The following is a 16,474-nucleotide window of genomic DNA, read 5'->3' as shown; positions in this document are numbered from 1 at the left end:
CTTGAAAGGACATACGGCTAAACTCAGGGTTGACCGGGATGCCAATCCTATATTTTACAGGGCTCGCCCAGTCCCTTTCGCCCTGCGTGAGCGGATTGACAAGGAACTGGATCATCTTGAAAATCTGTGGATCATCGAGCAAATCCAGTATGCCGAATGGGCGGCGCCCATCGTTCCGGTCATAAAATTGGACCAGTCCATCCGCATATGTGGAGATTATAAAATGACCGTGAACAGGTGTTCTTCATTGGATAAATATCCAATCCCGAGGATCGAAGACCTCTATGCTCGTCTCACGGGAGGAAAGACTTTTACGAAACTCGATCTCAAATCCGCCTATCTACAGCTCTGCTTGGACGAGAATTCGAAACAGTATCTTACCATCAACACGCATCGTGGGTTGTACAGGTACCACCGACTTAGTTTTGGAGTGAAATCTGCACCTGGAATTTATCAGCGTGTCATGGACAGTTTGTTTGCCGCCGAACGCAACGTCGTTTGTTACCAGGATGATATTCTGGTTACTGGTCGTATGGACGCGGAACATCTACAGAACCTGGAGAGAGTTCTGAAGAAGATTTCGGACTCCGGCCTACGTTTGCGTCGAGACAAGTGCAAGTTTATGGTGCCATCAGTACGTACCTGGGTCATACGATTGATGCCGAGGGTCTACACCCGACAGATGAGAAAGTCCGAGCTATCAAGGATGCTCCTGCTCCATGAGATGTGACCGAATTGAAGTCATACCTCGGTTTGCTTCAGTTCTATGGTCGTTACATCCCGAATGTGACCGACGTTTTGGGCCCCCTTTATCGGCTTTTGAGGAAAGGAGTCTCCTGGAGCTGGGGGTTTACTGAACAATCAGCATTCCAGACCTCTAAGGATCTGCTCAAATCGTCCAATGTTCTCGTTCATTTTGATCCAGAGAAGGATCTTGTGCTGACATGCGATGCCTGTCGGTATGGAGTGGGGAGTGTATTATCACACGTGATGCCTGACGGTATGGAAAGACCGGTTGCATTTGCATCCAGAACGTTGTCCCCGGCAGAGAAACACTATTCCCAACTTGACAAGGAAGGATTGGGAATCGTTTTCGGCGTCGGCAAATTTCGCCAGTACCTTCTTGGACATCATTTCACGATTCGCACTGATCACAAGCCGCTGACCAGTCTGTTTGGTCCAACTAAGGCGACATCTGACACACTACCGCCCAGGATCATCCGCTGGTCCCTGTTTCTCGCTGCTTATGACTACACCATATGTTATAAGCCCGGTTCGTCTATCACAAATGCAGATGCCATGAGTCGGTTACCCCTTCCAGAATCCGTTGATGATTCGCCTACACCAGGATCCATTATCGCACTGATGGATCATCTGGAAGATTGTGCTGTCGATTCCGGCCAGATCCGCACTCATACTCGACGAGACCCCGTTCTGTCCAGAACTGTCCAGGCTGTACAGCTTGGATGGCATTTGCTACCTGAGGGTGACCCAGATTTTGCGGCTTTTAAAGCACGTAAAAACGAACTCAGTGTGGAAAATGGTTGCCTACTCTGGGGATGTCGTGTCGTGATCCCGAAAAATCTGCGTTCCAGGGTCATGGATGAAATCCATGACTGTCACCCCGGGATTGTGAAGATGAAGTCACTCGCCAGAAACTATGTGTGGTGGCCGAATCTTGATGCTGATATCGAACATCATGTTCGACATTGTTACCCCTGCCAGAGCACCCGGAATACACCTGCGAAAGCGCCACTGCATCCCTGGGAATGGCCCAGCGAACCGTGGCATCGCCTACATCTCGATTATGCCGGGCCTATTAACGGCAGCATGATTCTAATAATTACGGACGCGCACACAAAATGGATTGATGCCTATGTGACGCGTGGTACTACGTCAGCCATTGTCATCGAAAGACTCAGACGCTGTTTCGCCACTCATGGTCTGCCCAGGATGATCGTGAGTGATAACGGTTCGTGTTTTTCCAGTACCGAGTTTGCCGAGTTCACACGTCGGAACGGCATCAAACATAAGTTTGTCAGCCCACATCACCAGGCTTCAAATGGCTTGGCCGAACGATCCGTAGGAATCATCAAATCCGGATTGCAGAAACTTCAGGAGGGAACCCTGGAAACAAAGCTGTCTCGTCTCCTGTTCAAATACCGCATCACGCCACAATCAACAACCGGTGCAGCTCCGTCTGAGTTATTGATGAAACGACACTTGAGATCGACACTTGACAATCTCAAACCAGACATATCATCAAATGTTTATCAGAGCCAGCTTAATCAAAAGTTGGTGCACGATAAGACGTCCAACAGTCGATGTATCAACATTGGAGATCCAGTGTTTTCCCGAAATTTTGGTGCAGGTGCGACGTGGCTACCGGGGGACATCATCGAGAAGCCAGGTCCACTGTCCTGTGTGATTTGCCTGCAGGACGGCCGCGAAATTCGTCGACATCAGGACCACATAACCTACCGTCACTGTGAGTCGATGGAGCCTGTAGCATCGTCACAGTCAGGACAACAGTTCGACCCGCCACTGCCGGAGATCGTCGTGGCCGCTCCAGCCGGCTCGGATGCCCCGAAAACCTCTGCAAACGCTACACCCTTCGTGGAGACCAAAGGAATCACCTCGGACTCTGTATCCACTGGTACACCGCGACCCAAAGGAATCACCTCGGACTCTGTATCCACTGGTACACCGCGACGCTCAATGCGTGAGAGAAAAGCACCCGACCGGTTGAATCTTTGAAGATGTTTTTTTTTCACGTTGACACATGTTCTACTTTCACGTATTTTCATTATTCTCATAACCGTTTGCACACATATTTTCACATGTTTTGGAAATGTTGCTTTTGAAATGTCAATTCTGGAAATCTAGCACGTATTGCTCGTGGTAATTTTGGACTTAAAGGGGAGGATGTCATGTATGCAGTGCAAATATTCACCGTTGTATCCCTACACCGGGACCCGGTTGTATCCCTACGCCAGGATGGCGCTGCTGTGAATCGGGCCTTGATCGGCAGAGTGAATAAACGCGTACGACAATTGATCGTAGTTTGTCGAGATACTTTACAGTGTGAAACATTGTTATGCATGCCAAAGCAGTCGAAACGCCCCTGCTAAGGCACCATTACACCCCTGGGAATGGCCCACCGAACCATGGCAGAGGATTCAGCTTGACTATGCTGGACCCATCGAAGGCCATATGATCCTTGTTGTTACGGACGCTCACACTAAATGGATCGACGCCTATGTAACACATACAGCAACCTCACACGCTACCATAGAGAGGCTGCGCCAGTGCTTTGCCACTCATGGTTTGCCACGCTTAATAGTCACGGACAATGGGACCTGTTTCTCAAGTTCTGAATTCACTGAATTCACCCGCCTGAATGGTATAATTCACAAGTTTGTGAGCCCACACCATCAAGCTTCAAATGGACTATCTGAAAGCTCTGTGAGTTTCGTCAAGTCTGGTCTAAGTAAGATACCCGGCGGAAGCCTTCAGACCAGACTATCACGTGTGCTTTTTGCTCACCACATCACTCCCCACACAACAACAGGGGTGACACCGGCTGAGCTGCTGATGAAACGACGTTTGCGTACACGACTGGATTGTGTAAGACCAGATGTGGTGTCGGTTGTGTATCAAAATCAGTGGAAACAGAGACTTCACCATGACAAACATGCTGTACAGCGCTCTATAAAGGTCGGGGACCCGGTGTTTGCGAGAAACTTTGGTCACGGAATGGTTTGGTTACCAGGGCGGGTTCACAAAAATGAGGGACCATTGTCCTACGTCATCAAACGAGAGGACAATCGAGTCGTGCAGAGGCACCTTGATCATGTCCGGTATCGGTCCTGTCATCCTGTCATTTTCACAAAGGATATCTCGCCACTTCCTGAACCTGTGAACAGCGACATTGTTGCCGCAGATAGGACTGCACCACTCCCTGAGGCTGAACCCAATAACGCTGTTGCAGCACCACCAGTGGGGGCGTTTGACGTCTTTGCACCACTCCCTGAGGCTGACCCCAATAACGCTGTTGTAGCACCACCAGTGGAGCCGTGTGGCGGCTTTGCACCACTCCCTGAGGCTGAACCCCATAATGCTGTTGTAGCACCACCAGTGGAGCCGTGTGGCGGCTTTGCACCACTCCCTGAGGCTGACCCCAATAACGCTGTTGTAGTACCACCAGTGGAGCCGTGTGGCGGCTTTGCACCACTCCCTGAGGCTAACCCCAATAACGCTGTTGCAGCACCACCAGTGGAGCCGTGTGGTGGCTTTGCACCACTCCCTGAGACTGACCCCAATAACGCTGTTGCAGCACCACCAGTGGAGCCGTGTGGCGGCTTTGCACCCCGACGATCATCCAGAGTTCGAAAGGCGCCTACTCGCCTTGACCTGTAGCTAATATTCTTGTATGTATTTTGCATTCGATTTTCAATTTCAATTCAATTTTCGCATTCAATTTTGCATTTGCAATTTAGCAATTTTGTATGTCTGTATTTTTGTATGCATTGGTATGCTTTTCACTGTTATTTTCACATTGGTATTTTCACTGTTAATGGGAGGGGGGTGGGGGGGGGAGATGTTATGTATTGCATGGGATTAAACAGGAAGGTGGATATAAAAGAGGCGGGGCATACGGCTTGGTAGAGGAAGCTGGGCCTACACTGGGGGCTTGTGGTTTTCCTTTCCGGGCTGCGCATTAAAGAGGAGTGAGTGTGGAAGGGATCGGTCCTGTGATTATGCACATGCTTGTCACACTTATAACTCACCTAAGTCTTTATAAGTTCATCAAATACTGACACCGCGATTGACATTCGCTGAGGTAAATGTTGATATCTCTTCTGAGGTTAAAAAAAAAAACAGTTTTAAAGCATTGTACGTATCAAACGATACATTTTATGAAACGGGGAAACCGAATACACACTTTGGTGGTTTTAAAATGACAGAATATGTCTTTATTAGGAAAAAAAAAAAAGAACCTTGGAGACGACGCTGCTAACAAAATACACCGCTCTAATGCATAACCACGAATTTAAACTACATTTACAACAAATATGAAAACTATTTTCATATCACAATGTTAAATATAGAATATATAGAAGATAATGTTTAAAAAAATGAGCCCTATCTTCCAATGGTAAACAATCCTTCAAAAAATTCCTGGATCCGGAATAATATCCTGAGCTTCACCAAAAACTAATCAATTCTTCCTTATCCCAAAGGCAATCATCCCACCAACTTTCACCCAAATCCGTTCAGAACTTTTTCAGATATCTTGTTCACACACATATGTACACACACACATACACACACACACACACACACACACACACACACACACACACACACACACACACACACACACACACACACACACACAATCGAATGCATTACTCCCTGACGGGAGTAAAAATACCCTTTACAGCCCAATCACTTGGTCAAAGTGGTGTCCAAATATCAGCTTCCTAGCTAAAAAGGTGCCTGAGATATTGCTCAGATGAGAAAGGAAATACAGTAAATAAGTACCGTACTTAATTAATCGATAAAAATTAAATGTGTGCAATTAATTGTGCAATTAATTGATAAATCTAAAAACAAAAAATACCGTTTTTTCCAAAGCACTTGCTCACTATTGTGCCCAAATTTCAGCTTCCCAGCTCAAAAAATGGCTGATATATATCGCCCAGACAAACAAACAAACAAACAAACAACCGGAGTGAAACTGAGTACTCACTTTCAGCACGCGTCATTGCCGGGCCCCCTTCGGTGCCCGGCAATGACGTCATGCAGCACCTGGAGATGGGTTAGGAAAGGAGCGGTGTACAAAATTCAAGGCGTGTGGATACTTTATGAAAGCGCTGGACTTGAACACGAGAACACAAATTGCCTTTTGGAACTTTCAAAAGAACTTCCGTTTAGCATTACTTGGACAAAATATTAGGGCATTTTACATTATCACCACCAATCAAATCTACCGCTTGCAGACCCCGCCGATGTCTTTGTTTCTCAAGACTGTGTGGGGTAAGGTGTTGCATGAACTCACATGTCGGGAAATAATTTATTATTTTGCCCATGATACCTTTTTAAAAAGGGAAAAACCTTTCTACCCTGGCTCATATCAAAGCAGGACAAATACAGTAGTTGATATAGACATCGGTGTAGATTTAAATATATTTGAAGGACATTGGGATAAAACAGACAAATCTGCACACTGTATTGGATTTCAACAGATGTCTTCAGCACCATTCGCCATTCGCTCAGAAGGCAACGCGAGACAAGCCAACACGGTTCATAATATGTTTTGTGTGTCTGTGTTGGTGACCCTGAGGGCGGTTTGTGGGAGATGTAACACTCCTGGGTGTAAACTAACACGTGCTGTTATGTGACAGCCTTTGAAACCTTTACTAATAACATTCCATGTGTTTTCCACTGTTTGTTGGAAAACCGCAGCTGACCACTGTATAGAAACACCAGAGAGCACATTTGACCATTCTTTCTGGTGTTCTGCCAGAAGGCAAGTTCAGTGCTGGCAAAGCAGGCCCAAGGCAATAATTACACTGGGTGGTTTGCCTTTGCCCTCTCAGTGACAATCAGGGAAGGAATTTGTAATATGTTCAGAGTGCCTACAAAAACTCGCCTACTCGCATAGGCCACTGAATTATCAGTGGAAGCTTCTGGAATGCGGTGCCAGAGCCAGGGATTGGTGGAACCTGGGGTGCTCCAAATATGCACCGTACAGAAAATGTGGCAACAATTCGGGCATGGACCTGTTTGGGCCAAAACAGGTGAAATGGGAGCAATTTAAATCTGCCTTTATTTATTTCATTTCCTCTTCCAGCAGGTGCTCCTGCTTTGTTGGATTGGTCCAGGTACTTCTTTCCCTGACACCATTGTCAATATACTTTAAGATGCAGGTAAGGTAGAAAACGCAATCGTGTAAAGGTCACCTTCGAATGTATTTCCTTATTTATCCGTCATTTACACCACCATGGTATTGATTAAAATCGTTTGTACCAATGTCTGAATCGCGCGCGCTTCTGAATTGGAACATGCCAGAAATAACAATTGGTTATTAAAAATTAATACAAATATTTGGAGATTGATTATCTTATGAAATTGGTTCACCTATAGAATACATTCATTAGTATGAACTTAACATATTCACAGTTGTATGCAAAAATTCGCAGGAATCTTCTTCATCACATTCATCTTTGTATGCAGAACTCTGCATCAATATTTGCTAGGGGCATGGCTGTACCACCGAAGCACTGTCCCCTGCAAGTTAGAGCAGGAATTAAAAATTTGTTCAGGGTGCTGGTGATAACTCACATTGCTCTTTGCGAACGACACCGTGGGGTCTTCAATGTCCACAAACTATTGCTCACACCCAGCTTAATGTCCATCCATTGATTAATGCCTGGGATGAAAAGCATCAGGGTAATCGTTTATAGTTGTTGTCGAGATTTGAACCCAGGCTAGGTCAGAGCAGAGGTGGGTGTGCACACCTCTAGGCTATGTTGCCAGCTCTCTATAACAAGTAAACGAAAAAAACATGTTTTAGGGCTACACACTCTATTTTTTATTTTTTAAGTTTTAAACGTTTTTTGTTTTTTTTGTTATTAAAATTTGATAGATGAAAATGTACCAGAAAAGAGGTCCGTAGGCCAAATTTCAGCTCTCTAGGACGTATGGAACCTAAAAAACGAACGGCTCAAAGATTTGAAACAAGACAAACAAACAAAGTTCTGATGAAGTTAAATAAAAGTGTGTAACAAGTCAACGAAAAAAACACGTTTTAGGGCTACACACTTTTATTTTATTTTTTAAAGTTTAAAACTTTTTTTTTTAATGTTATTTCTAAAATTAAATTTTGATAGATGAAAATGTACCAGAAAAGAGGACCTTCGGCCAAATTTCAGCTCTATAGGACGTATGGATCCTAGAAAACGAATGGCTCAAAGATTTGAAACAAGACAAACAAACAAAGTTCCGATGAAGTTAAATAAAAGTGTGCAACAAGTAAACGAAAAAACATGTTTTAGGGCTACACACTTTTCTTTTCTTTTTTAAAGTTTTAAATCTTTTTTATTTTTAATTAAAATTTGATAGATGAAAATGTACCAGAAAAGAGGACCTTAGGCCAAATTTCAGCTCTCTAGGACGTATGGAACCTAAAAAACGAACGGCTCAAAGATTTGAAACAAGACAAACAAACAAAGTTCTGATGAAGTTAAATAAAAGTGTGTAACAAGTAAACGAAAAAAACACGTTTTAGGGCTACACACTTTTATTTTATTTTTTAAAGTTTAAAACTCTTTTTTTTTTAATGTTATTTCTAAAATTAAATTTTGATAGATGAAAATGTACCAGAAAAGAGGACCTTCGGCCAAATTTCAGCTCTATAGGACGTATGGATCCTAGAAAACGAATGGCTCAAAGATTTGAAACAAGACAAACAAACAAAGTTCCGATGAAGTTAAATAAAAGTGTGCAACAAGTAAACGAAAAAACATGTTTTAGGGCTACACACTTTTCTTTTCTTTTTTAAAGTTTTAAATCTTTTTTATTTTTAATTAAAATTTGATAGATGAAAATGTACCAGAAAAGAGGACCTTAGGCCAAATTTCAGCTCTCTAGGACGTATGGAACCTAAAAAACGAACGGCTCAAAGATTTGAAACGGGACAAACAAACAAAGTTCCGATGAAGTAAAATAAAAGTGTTTAATAAAAAGGGTTGCACGGGACACAAAATATATGGGCTTCTTCCCACCATCTTGCATCTGCAACAGAACACCACCTGAAGCCGTGGCTGTTGAGGCATCACAGGTGACCAAGGACCAAGGTTGTTGCTGAGGCACTGTTGATGTCGTTGATGTTGCAAGGCACTGTTGATGTCAAAATGAGCCTGAAGAGAAGCTGTCGTGAGTTGTGCTTTCAGTTTGTGTACAAATGTTTGACAGGCTGGAGTCCATTCCCAGGGGACCTCCTTCTTAATGGAGAAGCGGATGCAACTGTGAAGTGTTGGTTTCGTACTGTGGCAAGAACTTCAGGTAGTAGCAGTCGGTGGTCATGTCCAAGAAAAAGGTGAGCTGAGGAGCAGATTTAGGATCAGGAATGCAATGAATTGCTTCCACTTTGGGCTTTAGAGGGAGAATCCCAAGGGCTGAGAGCCTAAAGTCCCCATTTTGGGTACCGTGAATAGACATTTGTCACCATTCAGCATGAGGTTGGGCTGGACGAGTGCTTGGAACTTTTGCAATAGGCATTTGTCATGCATTGATTGAGATGTTGGGACAATGCACCACGATGTCAAGCAAGTACAAGGACACACCCGGGCCCGGGATGCCATTGAAGATAGATGACATCGTTTTTGGCAACAGCTGATTGTGGAGCTCAATCCCAATGGCATGTGTGTATGACTTGCAAAAAAAATCTCCACTATCATGCGTAATGAAGGCGGCGAGGTCCGTGCCTTGAAGTCTCCTTGTGCAAGTCCAATTTGTTGAAAACAATAGAGCCATAGAAGTAGGTACAGTGAGGTATTCGGTTGTCGGAAGAGGATATTTATCGCTAATAATCACCTTGTTCACAGCATGGAAGTCCTTGCAAACTCGGAATCCCCCAGACTTTTTCTTTGCTATAGAAACGAGGTTGGAGATCCAGGGTATCGGCTGTATAAATGGCAGCTTCCAGGAGTTTCAGCTACACTGGCACCTGGTCTCGCAAAGTGATAGCAATGCAAAGAAGTGGCTGAATGACCGAATCCACAGTGGGGTTGACTTTGGCTTGCTGGACGAATGTGAGGATTTTCAGAACATAAGCCATCGTTGCTGTCAAGGGAAGGAGACTTGCAATATGTCTGTGCCACTGTAGTCCATCAAGGAAAAGCCAAGTCTAGTAAAAAAAGTCCAAGCCAATTAAATTAGCACCAGTTCTCGTATTGTTGTTGCCATTGTTGTTGTTGATCAGCCCTAGTCAGTTCTGCTCAAACAGGCCTACAGCACAGAGATGGCTGATCGATCTCCCGGAAGCTATCTCTCTAGGATGTTGTGCTCTTGCCTTCATGGAGCCATGACCATACACTCTTCGATAATGATAGTTACGGAGGTTATGTTTTCACCCCTGTCTGTCTGTCTGTCTGTCTGCCCATTTGTTTGTGAACAAGATAGGTTTGGCCCTGCAAAAAATGTACTTTAGAAATTATACAGAAGATTTCAAAAGACGTTCTATAGAACGTCTGTAGTACTTTAGGACATGGTCTATAGAACGGTTCCACATAAATTTTCTACAGAAATTCTATCGAATTTGGTCTTAAGGTACTATAGAATTTCTGTAGAATGTCTAACTAATTATATGGAACAACCGACCTCTCCCCAGAGTTCTATAGAACCCATAGGTTCCATAAAAATTATATTGAGTTGTGTACAAGTTCTACAGAACATTTATGAAGGGTGCTTGTGATGAGCATATTGAACTGTTTGAAGTGGGTGTTAGTGTCAATGTTTGTGATGTTGTTAGGGTTGAGTGGTTGGAATTATTGTTCAGTGCAGCAGGGTTGCCAACTCTGATTTTGAATCATTACCATATCCACCAAAACTGATTACCAAATCGAGCGTTTCATTTCCAACTTTATTAAATTCATCGAAACGTACACAATTACAAGGGACATTTAAAAAATGGTGGATTACCTTCACATGACAGAACCTGAACGGTAGTCTATAGAGAGAGAGCAAACCTCGGCCAGGGGGAACAGTCTATGTTTTGTATCCCACTGATAGGCCAGATCTGGATTCGGACCTGAAGCAAAATCTAATCAGCTTGTCTTTGTTCACCAAGTTGTCCAACCAACTAATTCACCAAGTTTTATCATAAAACGTCCTCAAGTTTTTGAAATATCGTGCTATATATCATCTTTGGCCCTATCACTCAATGGTGAAGAATCACTTAAAAGATTCTCTGATCCGGATCTGGATTCAAATCTTCACCAAAATCGAATCTATTCGCCCTTGTCACACACCCAACCTGTCCACCACGTTTCGGCCGATTCTGTCCATAATTTTTTGAGTTATCGTGTTCACAAACATACAAGCAGGAATGAAATACCGTTCACTTGAAGTTCAGTCATACATCGACAGATATAGACAGATTGATTGAATAGTTTTTTTTAAACTTCCTGTGTATATGCAAATCAACGACTCTGAGTATATACACCACAAAAATGAAGACATCTCGAGATTGCATGAAGAACAATGATTTTAAACCTCCTCATGCACTGTCTGCACCCAAAAGCTCTCAAATGAGGCATCATTCAGCCTTGTACGTGTTGTGGTTGCGATGCTCATCCCGATCAGACACAATCAGATAACTTGCACACACACACACATATATATATATATTGTTACAGACGCGGTTGTGGATGTTGGTTCACCGAGCGGTTTGGTATGACCGCGTCTGCACGTTTACCCGATTATACTCGAACCTTGGCCGAGTCGCGCTACGCTAGATCAATGAAGGAAAAGGACACAACGGCTGGGATTAAAATGACACGACACCAAGGGTTCAGTTCTCAAGACCTCCGGAGGAGGTTATAATATTGCGGAAGGTCAGATTACAGGAATGAGAGGGACAGCATAGAAAGGCAGGCACTTAGACACACTCTTATATTAGCCCCGACAGACGACAGATAAACGGGACAAAACTGACTCACACGGGGATTGATGGCAAGGAAAGCGGGTAGTCGATGGCTCAAGGTGCACTCTTGGCTCAAGGACAGAATCGACCCGCTCCGGTCCAGAGATGCGGGAGGTCTCACTCAGCGCTCGAAGGTGACTTTCTTTCTCCAAGCTGGGGGCGCATCTCACGTCACGTCCGGTAAGTGGCCGCGTATATCCGGCGGGGAGTGACACGCCCTCGGCTCGTTAGCTCCGCCCCAGATGGAATCGGCCCGTTGCTTCTCATTGGGTGCGTGCGGGGGGGTTACCAGCTCCGCCCTTGACGAGGGGCTGACAGGGAGCCCCTTCGTGGTAACCCCGTCGGAGCGCATGGTCAATGGCAGCTAACCGAGCCGGTGTGAGGACGCACACTCCCCCGCGCCGCGCCGCCCCCATTCTCCTCTGTTGTTGTAGTTGTAGTTGTAGTTGTTGTTGTTGTTGTTTCATGGGGAAGATGGGAGGAGGTAAGGGGAGGTCCTAAACTCACTACTGGTGCCATACGATCACATTCTGGTGCAACGAAGAGTCAGAATTAATGGAAACGAGTCCTTAACTGACATAGACTAAGAATAACTAGCAAGATGTCCTATAGTTGTCTACGTGAGATGCGGTGAACCTGGGCACGACATTTAATGGGGGAAAAAGGGGAAGGTCGGTTCTACAGAGTGTTATTTACAGGCAATGGGACTAGGGAATGGGGGATTGGGGATAGTTGGGGAGTATTGGGGAAATAGGGGAGTATTTACAAGCGGATATTGAGGCCAAGTCCCATATCCGCAACATTGCACCCTTCTCTACCCTCGGGGCGTCCCGACCCGATAAATTTTTACCTACTTTAGTGTGGCACGCAGATGTAGTTCCCTCTACTATTAACTCTACCCTGAGTGCGACAGTTTTACAGATATTCACAAATGAGTAAATATGTCCCCCTGCGACGTTGCACCCTTCTCCTCACAGAAACACACCCACAGGATAACCGAATTGCAGAAAGAATTCGCAAACTAAACATACAGCCGGTAGGGAGCATTATTTACAAGACTACACTGCTATTTACACTACGATCCAGGACCTGTTTTTGGAGGAACACATGCAGATGTTATGCATAGAGAGAGCACGCATGCCAGCATCGATACACCAACCCACGAGTGCTCTGTGGCCTTACGGCCTTTAATAATGTGCAGAGCACCCCTTCCCAGCACCAAAAGCACCACCCCATCACACAGTCAGCACCATCCGGTGCACCAATAAAGTGTTTATAAATCACCGGTGGTGTCGCAGCCGGCCGATGTTCTGCTGCTGGTCTTGCCTTCATGTGGTGCACTTGGCCTTCTTACTTCTTTCAAAAATAAAGAAAGGCGCCAACCGCGTCCATTTCTCTATTGTGGCCGTCAGGGGGCCAACTGTTAGTGGTTCACCTTGTATGGCATAGGTGCCACGTTGACCCATAGGTCCATCCATGGGTGGTGCTTGGCCGCAAGAGAACTGCGGTCCATTGTGGGTGGCCACCAACATTGCGGTCCATATGGTGTATCGATCCAGGCAGCAAGCAGCGAAAGTGCAGGCCCACAACTGCGTAGCCAGCACCTCTCTCTCCTCTCTCTCTGCCCCAAAGCCAGATCCTCGGAGGTGGCAGACAAAAGAAGCAGACAAGTGAGTAAGGTGGTAAGGGCGCAAAAGTGCACGCAATGCAAGGTAATGCACACTGGGGACACATGGGAACCAGGTGAGACAGGTACGTTCCTACCGTACGCCCCCCCCCCCCACCAGGTAACCTACATGGCCCCTCCCTTACCCCTTACTGTATCCACAAAACACAACACTACCCATAAACATCTACTTTACAAATCAACAAACATCCCTACTGTCTTCCCCGTTCCTCCCATAAACCAAATTCGTCTTCTCTCCCTCCTAACCAATCAAATTTGCCATTTTCAACTTTCATCAAAATTTGCCATCTCCAACTCAACATCATAATTTGCTATCACCAATTCATCATCAGTCCCTCCTAGGGAGGGAGAGATGGAATCACCCCAATGTCTCATCCACGTCGTGATGCGTCTCACAAATCCTCACAGCAATTCTCATTTCCTGCACCAAAACAAAGAAAACACAGGTGTGGAGTCATCATCATCACCACAGGTAAGTGGCTGCGTATGGTGCGACAGGTTCATCAATCCTAACTATTTCCTAAATGACTTTAACAACTTTACATTACCCGGGGTCTTTCTCCTGCCAAACCATTGGCCCTCTTACACTATGGGTTCTAAAAACCAATGCCCATTGACCAAACTGTGGTGCTTTTCAATTTGGGGTCTCACTCCCCCGATTCATCTCCCGGTGCCCTCGCACAATTTCTGGGCTGTGGCGTGTACCTCTCCCAGCGGGTCTACCCACCTGCACACCTCCACCACTGCAGTTGCCTCCGAGCTTACCTGCTCCTTACCCTAACCTAACTACCTGGGGAAGGCCCTCTGGCGCTCTCCCCACTCGGTGCCCTCTCTGGCACTGGGCTACCCGGGTCCGTCCTCCGGATCCTCGGGCCCCATCCACAACTCTACCGGCTCCCAGAGCCCACCTGCGGCCTCACCTGGCCCACATCCTCACAGTGGTGGAGTGCCCAACCAACTACACACACTAACAGGCTACACGCCCAGCCATTTCCACAACACTAATGCACCCATTCACAACACCATTCTGCAACCGCACCACAGATGCCAATATCCAACCACAATTTACCTGTACCCTCTACCTAACACTTACACTACCCGCCCCGGGTATCCGTGATGGGGGTCCACTCTTCCCCCATTCACACCTTCGCACCATGCACACCACTCCGTACCACTTACTCCAACTCTCTCCACACACCTGTTCCTGCACACCTGTGCTCTCACACCTGGTGCCACCTGCACCCTTCTCTCCCCAAGCGCATTCGCGCTGATCCACAACACTCATTACTCACACACTGCTCCACACACCTGTCCAGTTGCACACCTGTGCAATCACACCTGTTCAATTCTCACACACACGGCATCATCTCAGCTAACTACTCCCTTCTAAAACTTGCGCTTCCCAGTCGTCCCTTTAAACTATTTCGCTCCCTCGTCATTATCATCCACACTAAACTACCTGCGTCCCCACTACAGGTATCAGTCACTAACTAAACTTAACGTTACCTTATGTCATCTTCGCTAGATCCCTACAATATAACCTAACCCACCCGGGCTAGTTTTCACTGCCATACACCCCATAAACTATTGCTCCTTTGCCCCACTCCTATGGGAAGGGTGGCAGGGATTCCCCCCTTACCCACCGGGCCCATCGCTCATCACCAATTTTGCACATCAAATTTCCACAAATCAAAAATTTGCCAATCACTACCCATCATCTGCCAATCACTACTGCCAATCCCTTGCCAATCATCAAATTTTGTTTTTCTCTAATTTTGGGTCCAAAACACTAACCTCATCACCCAGTCTACTCAATAATGCCTCTCGGTGCGCCAATTCCTGTCCAAAGCCCGGCTTCGTAAAGCCAAGCAATGGATGCTGGTTGTTTTGTGCCGGCGGCTGGATGCGTCCGGCATTCGGGGCAGGGACGGGGGCTTACCCGGGCCGAGATCCCACGCACCATCTCGGCGTGGAGCCATCCAATGTCCCGATCTCGACCTGCCGGAATGCCTCAACAAAAAGTGGTCGCCATGACGACCCTTTCTATCGGGCTGCCCGCTCCGCCTAGTGGAGCACGGACGCGGCCGTTCAAAGCGAGGCCCAGCACGCACCGAGGGCCCGATTCGGCTTAAAGTCGACCTAACCTCTAACCCGGTTACCTTCGATGCCTCACCTGCATGCTTACACCCCGCAGCCCGTTCCTTGCTCACACATCCAGCCGTTTCCATGCTCCTCGTACCTTTCCTTACACACCCAGGTACACCCATTCCACTCACAGCCTTGGTCACACACCTGGCCACCGAACACCTTGGCACACATTCGTTGGTAGCACACCTCACCAACACACCTCTTCGCACCCCCTCCTCGGTCACCTCCTCTGTGACAATCACAGGTGTGCTCTCATTCGCACACCCAACCACGTGCCTCACCACCAACTCCAGCGTGCATTCCCACTCACGCTCTACCATTCCAGGTGTGCATCCTCCCATCCCAGGTGTACATCCTCGCTCACCTGTCACAACCAACTCACTCTCCTTGTCACTCTCAATACTCTCACCTCCATTCTTGACAGCGCACTCACCCTTACTCTTGACAGCGCACTCTTTCCCCATGCACCTGTCCGTCACACACCTTTCTCGCGCACACTCTCCCGTCACACCCTCTGTAACACTTACCACACCGCGCTTCCATGTGCCCCCGCGCACACGCGCTACGACCGACTCATTCTCGCCAGCACCCTCACTCCTTGGCACACACTTTTTCCTCACACACCCCAGAGTCGGACTTTCTCGCACACCTCCTCTTTCACACACCAGACCTGTCGCACACTTCACCAACGGCCTCTCACGAACACCCGGGTCCATCTCGACCCCCAAGCTTCTTAAATCCCCTGGCGCATCATACGCACGACCATATTGGTCACCACTTACACCGGGTCCTCTTCCTCTTCGCTTCTCCCCCATCACCTGCGAATCCCTCATCCGGTTAATGAGCACATCATCACGATCCAAACACAGACTTTGGACCAATTCTTTTATCTCCTCTTTTATCTCTTTCTTATCCCCTCTCCGTCG

General features: G+C 46.5%; 1 protein-coding gene across 1 annotated transcript; it reads left to right on the top strand.

Moving 5' to 3' along the window:
* The first annotated feature begins 1,289 nt into the window (after nt 1-1,289).
* On the top strand, nt 1,290-9,895 carry LOC144894205 (uncharacterized). Its single transcript, XM_078786304.1, has 5 exons — nt 1,290-2,424; nt 3,175-3,860; nt 8,812-8,864; nt 8,983-9,072; nt 9,666-9,895. Exons 1-5 carry the CDS (start codon nt 1,300-1,302, stop codon nt 9,893-9,895), a joined length of 2,184 nt encoding a protein of 727 aa, XP_078642430.1. The 5' UTR covers nt 1,290-1,299.
* The last annotated feature ends 6,579 nt before the right edge of the window (nt 9,896-16,474 follow it).

The sequence above is a fragment of the Myxine glutinosa genome, chromosome 11 (genome assembly GCF_964187855.1).
Source record: "Myxine glutinosa chromosome 11, kmMyxGlut1.1, whole genome shotgun sequence".
Lineage (NCBI taxonomy): Eukaryota > Metazoa > Chordata > Myxini > Myxiniformes > Myxinidae > Myxine > Myxine glutinosa.
This window is presented reverse-complemented; position numbering and strand designations above follow the sequence as displayed.

Excerpts from the sequence above, each read along its gene's own strand:
- LOC144894205 (XM_078786304.1), top strand. The coding sequence starts at position 1,300 with ATGAGTCGGTTACCCCTTCCAGAATCCGTTGATGATTCGCCTACACCA. Across the intron at positions 3,861-8,811 it reads AGGCACCTTGATCATGTCCG|AACACCACCTGAAGCCGTGG; the intron begins GTATCGGTCCTG and ends CATCTGCAACAG. Across the intron at positions 9,073-9,665 it reads TACTGTGGCAAGAACTTCAG|AAACGAGGTTGGAGATCCAG; the intron begins GTAGTAGCAGTC and ends TCTTTGCTATAG.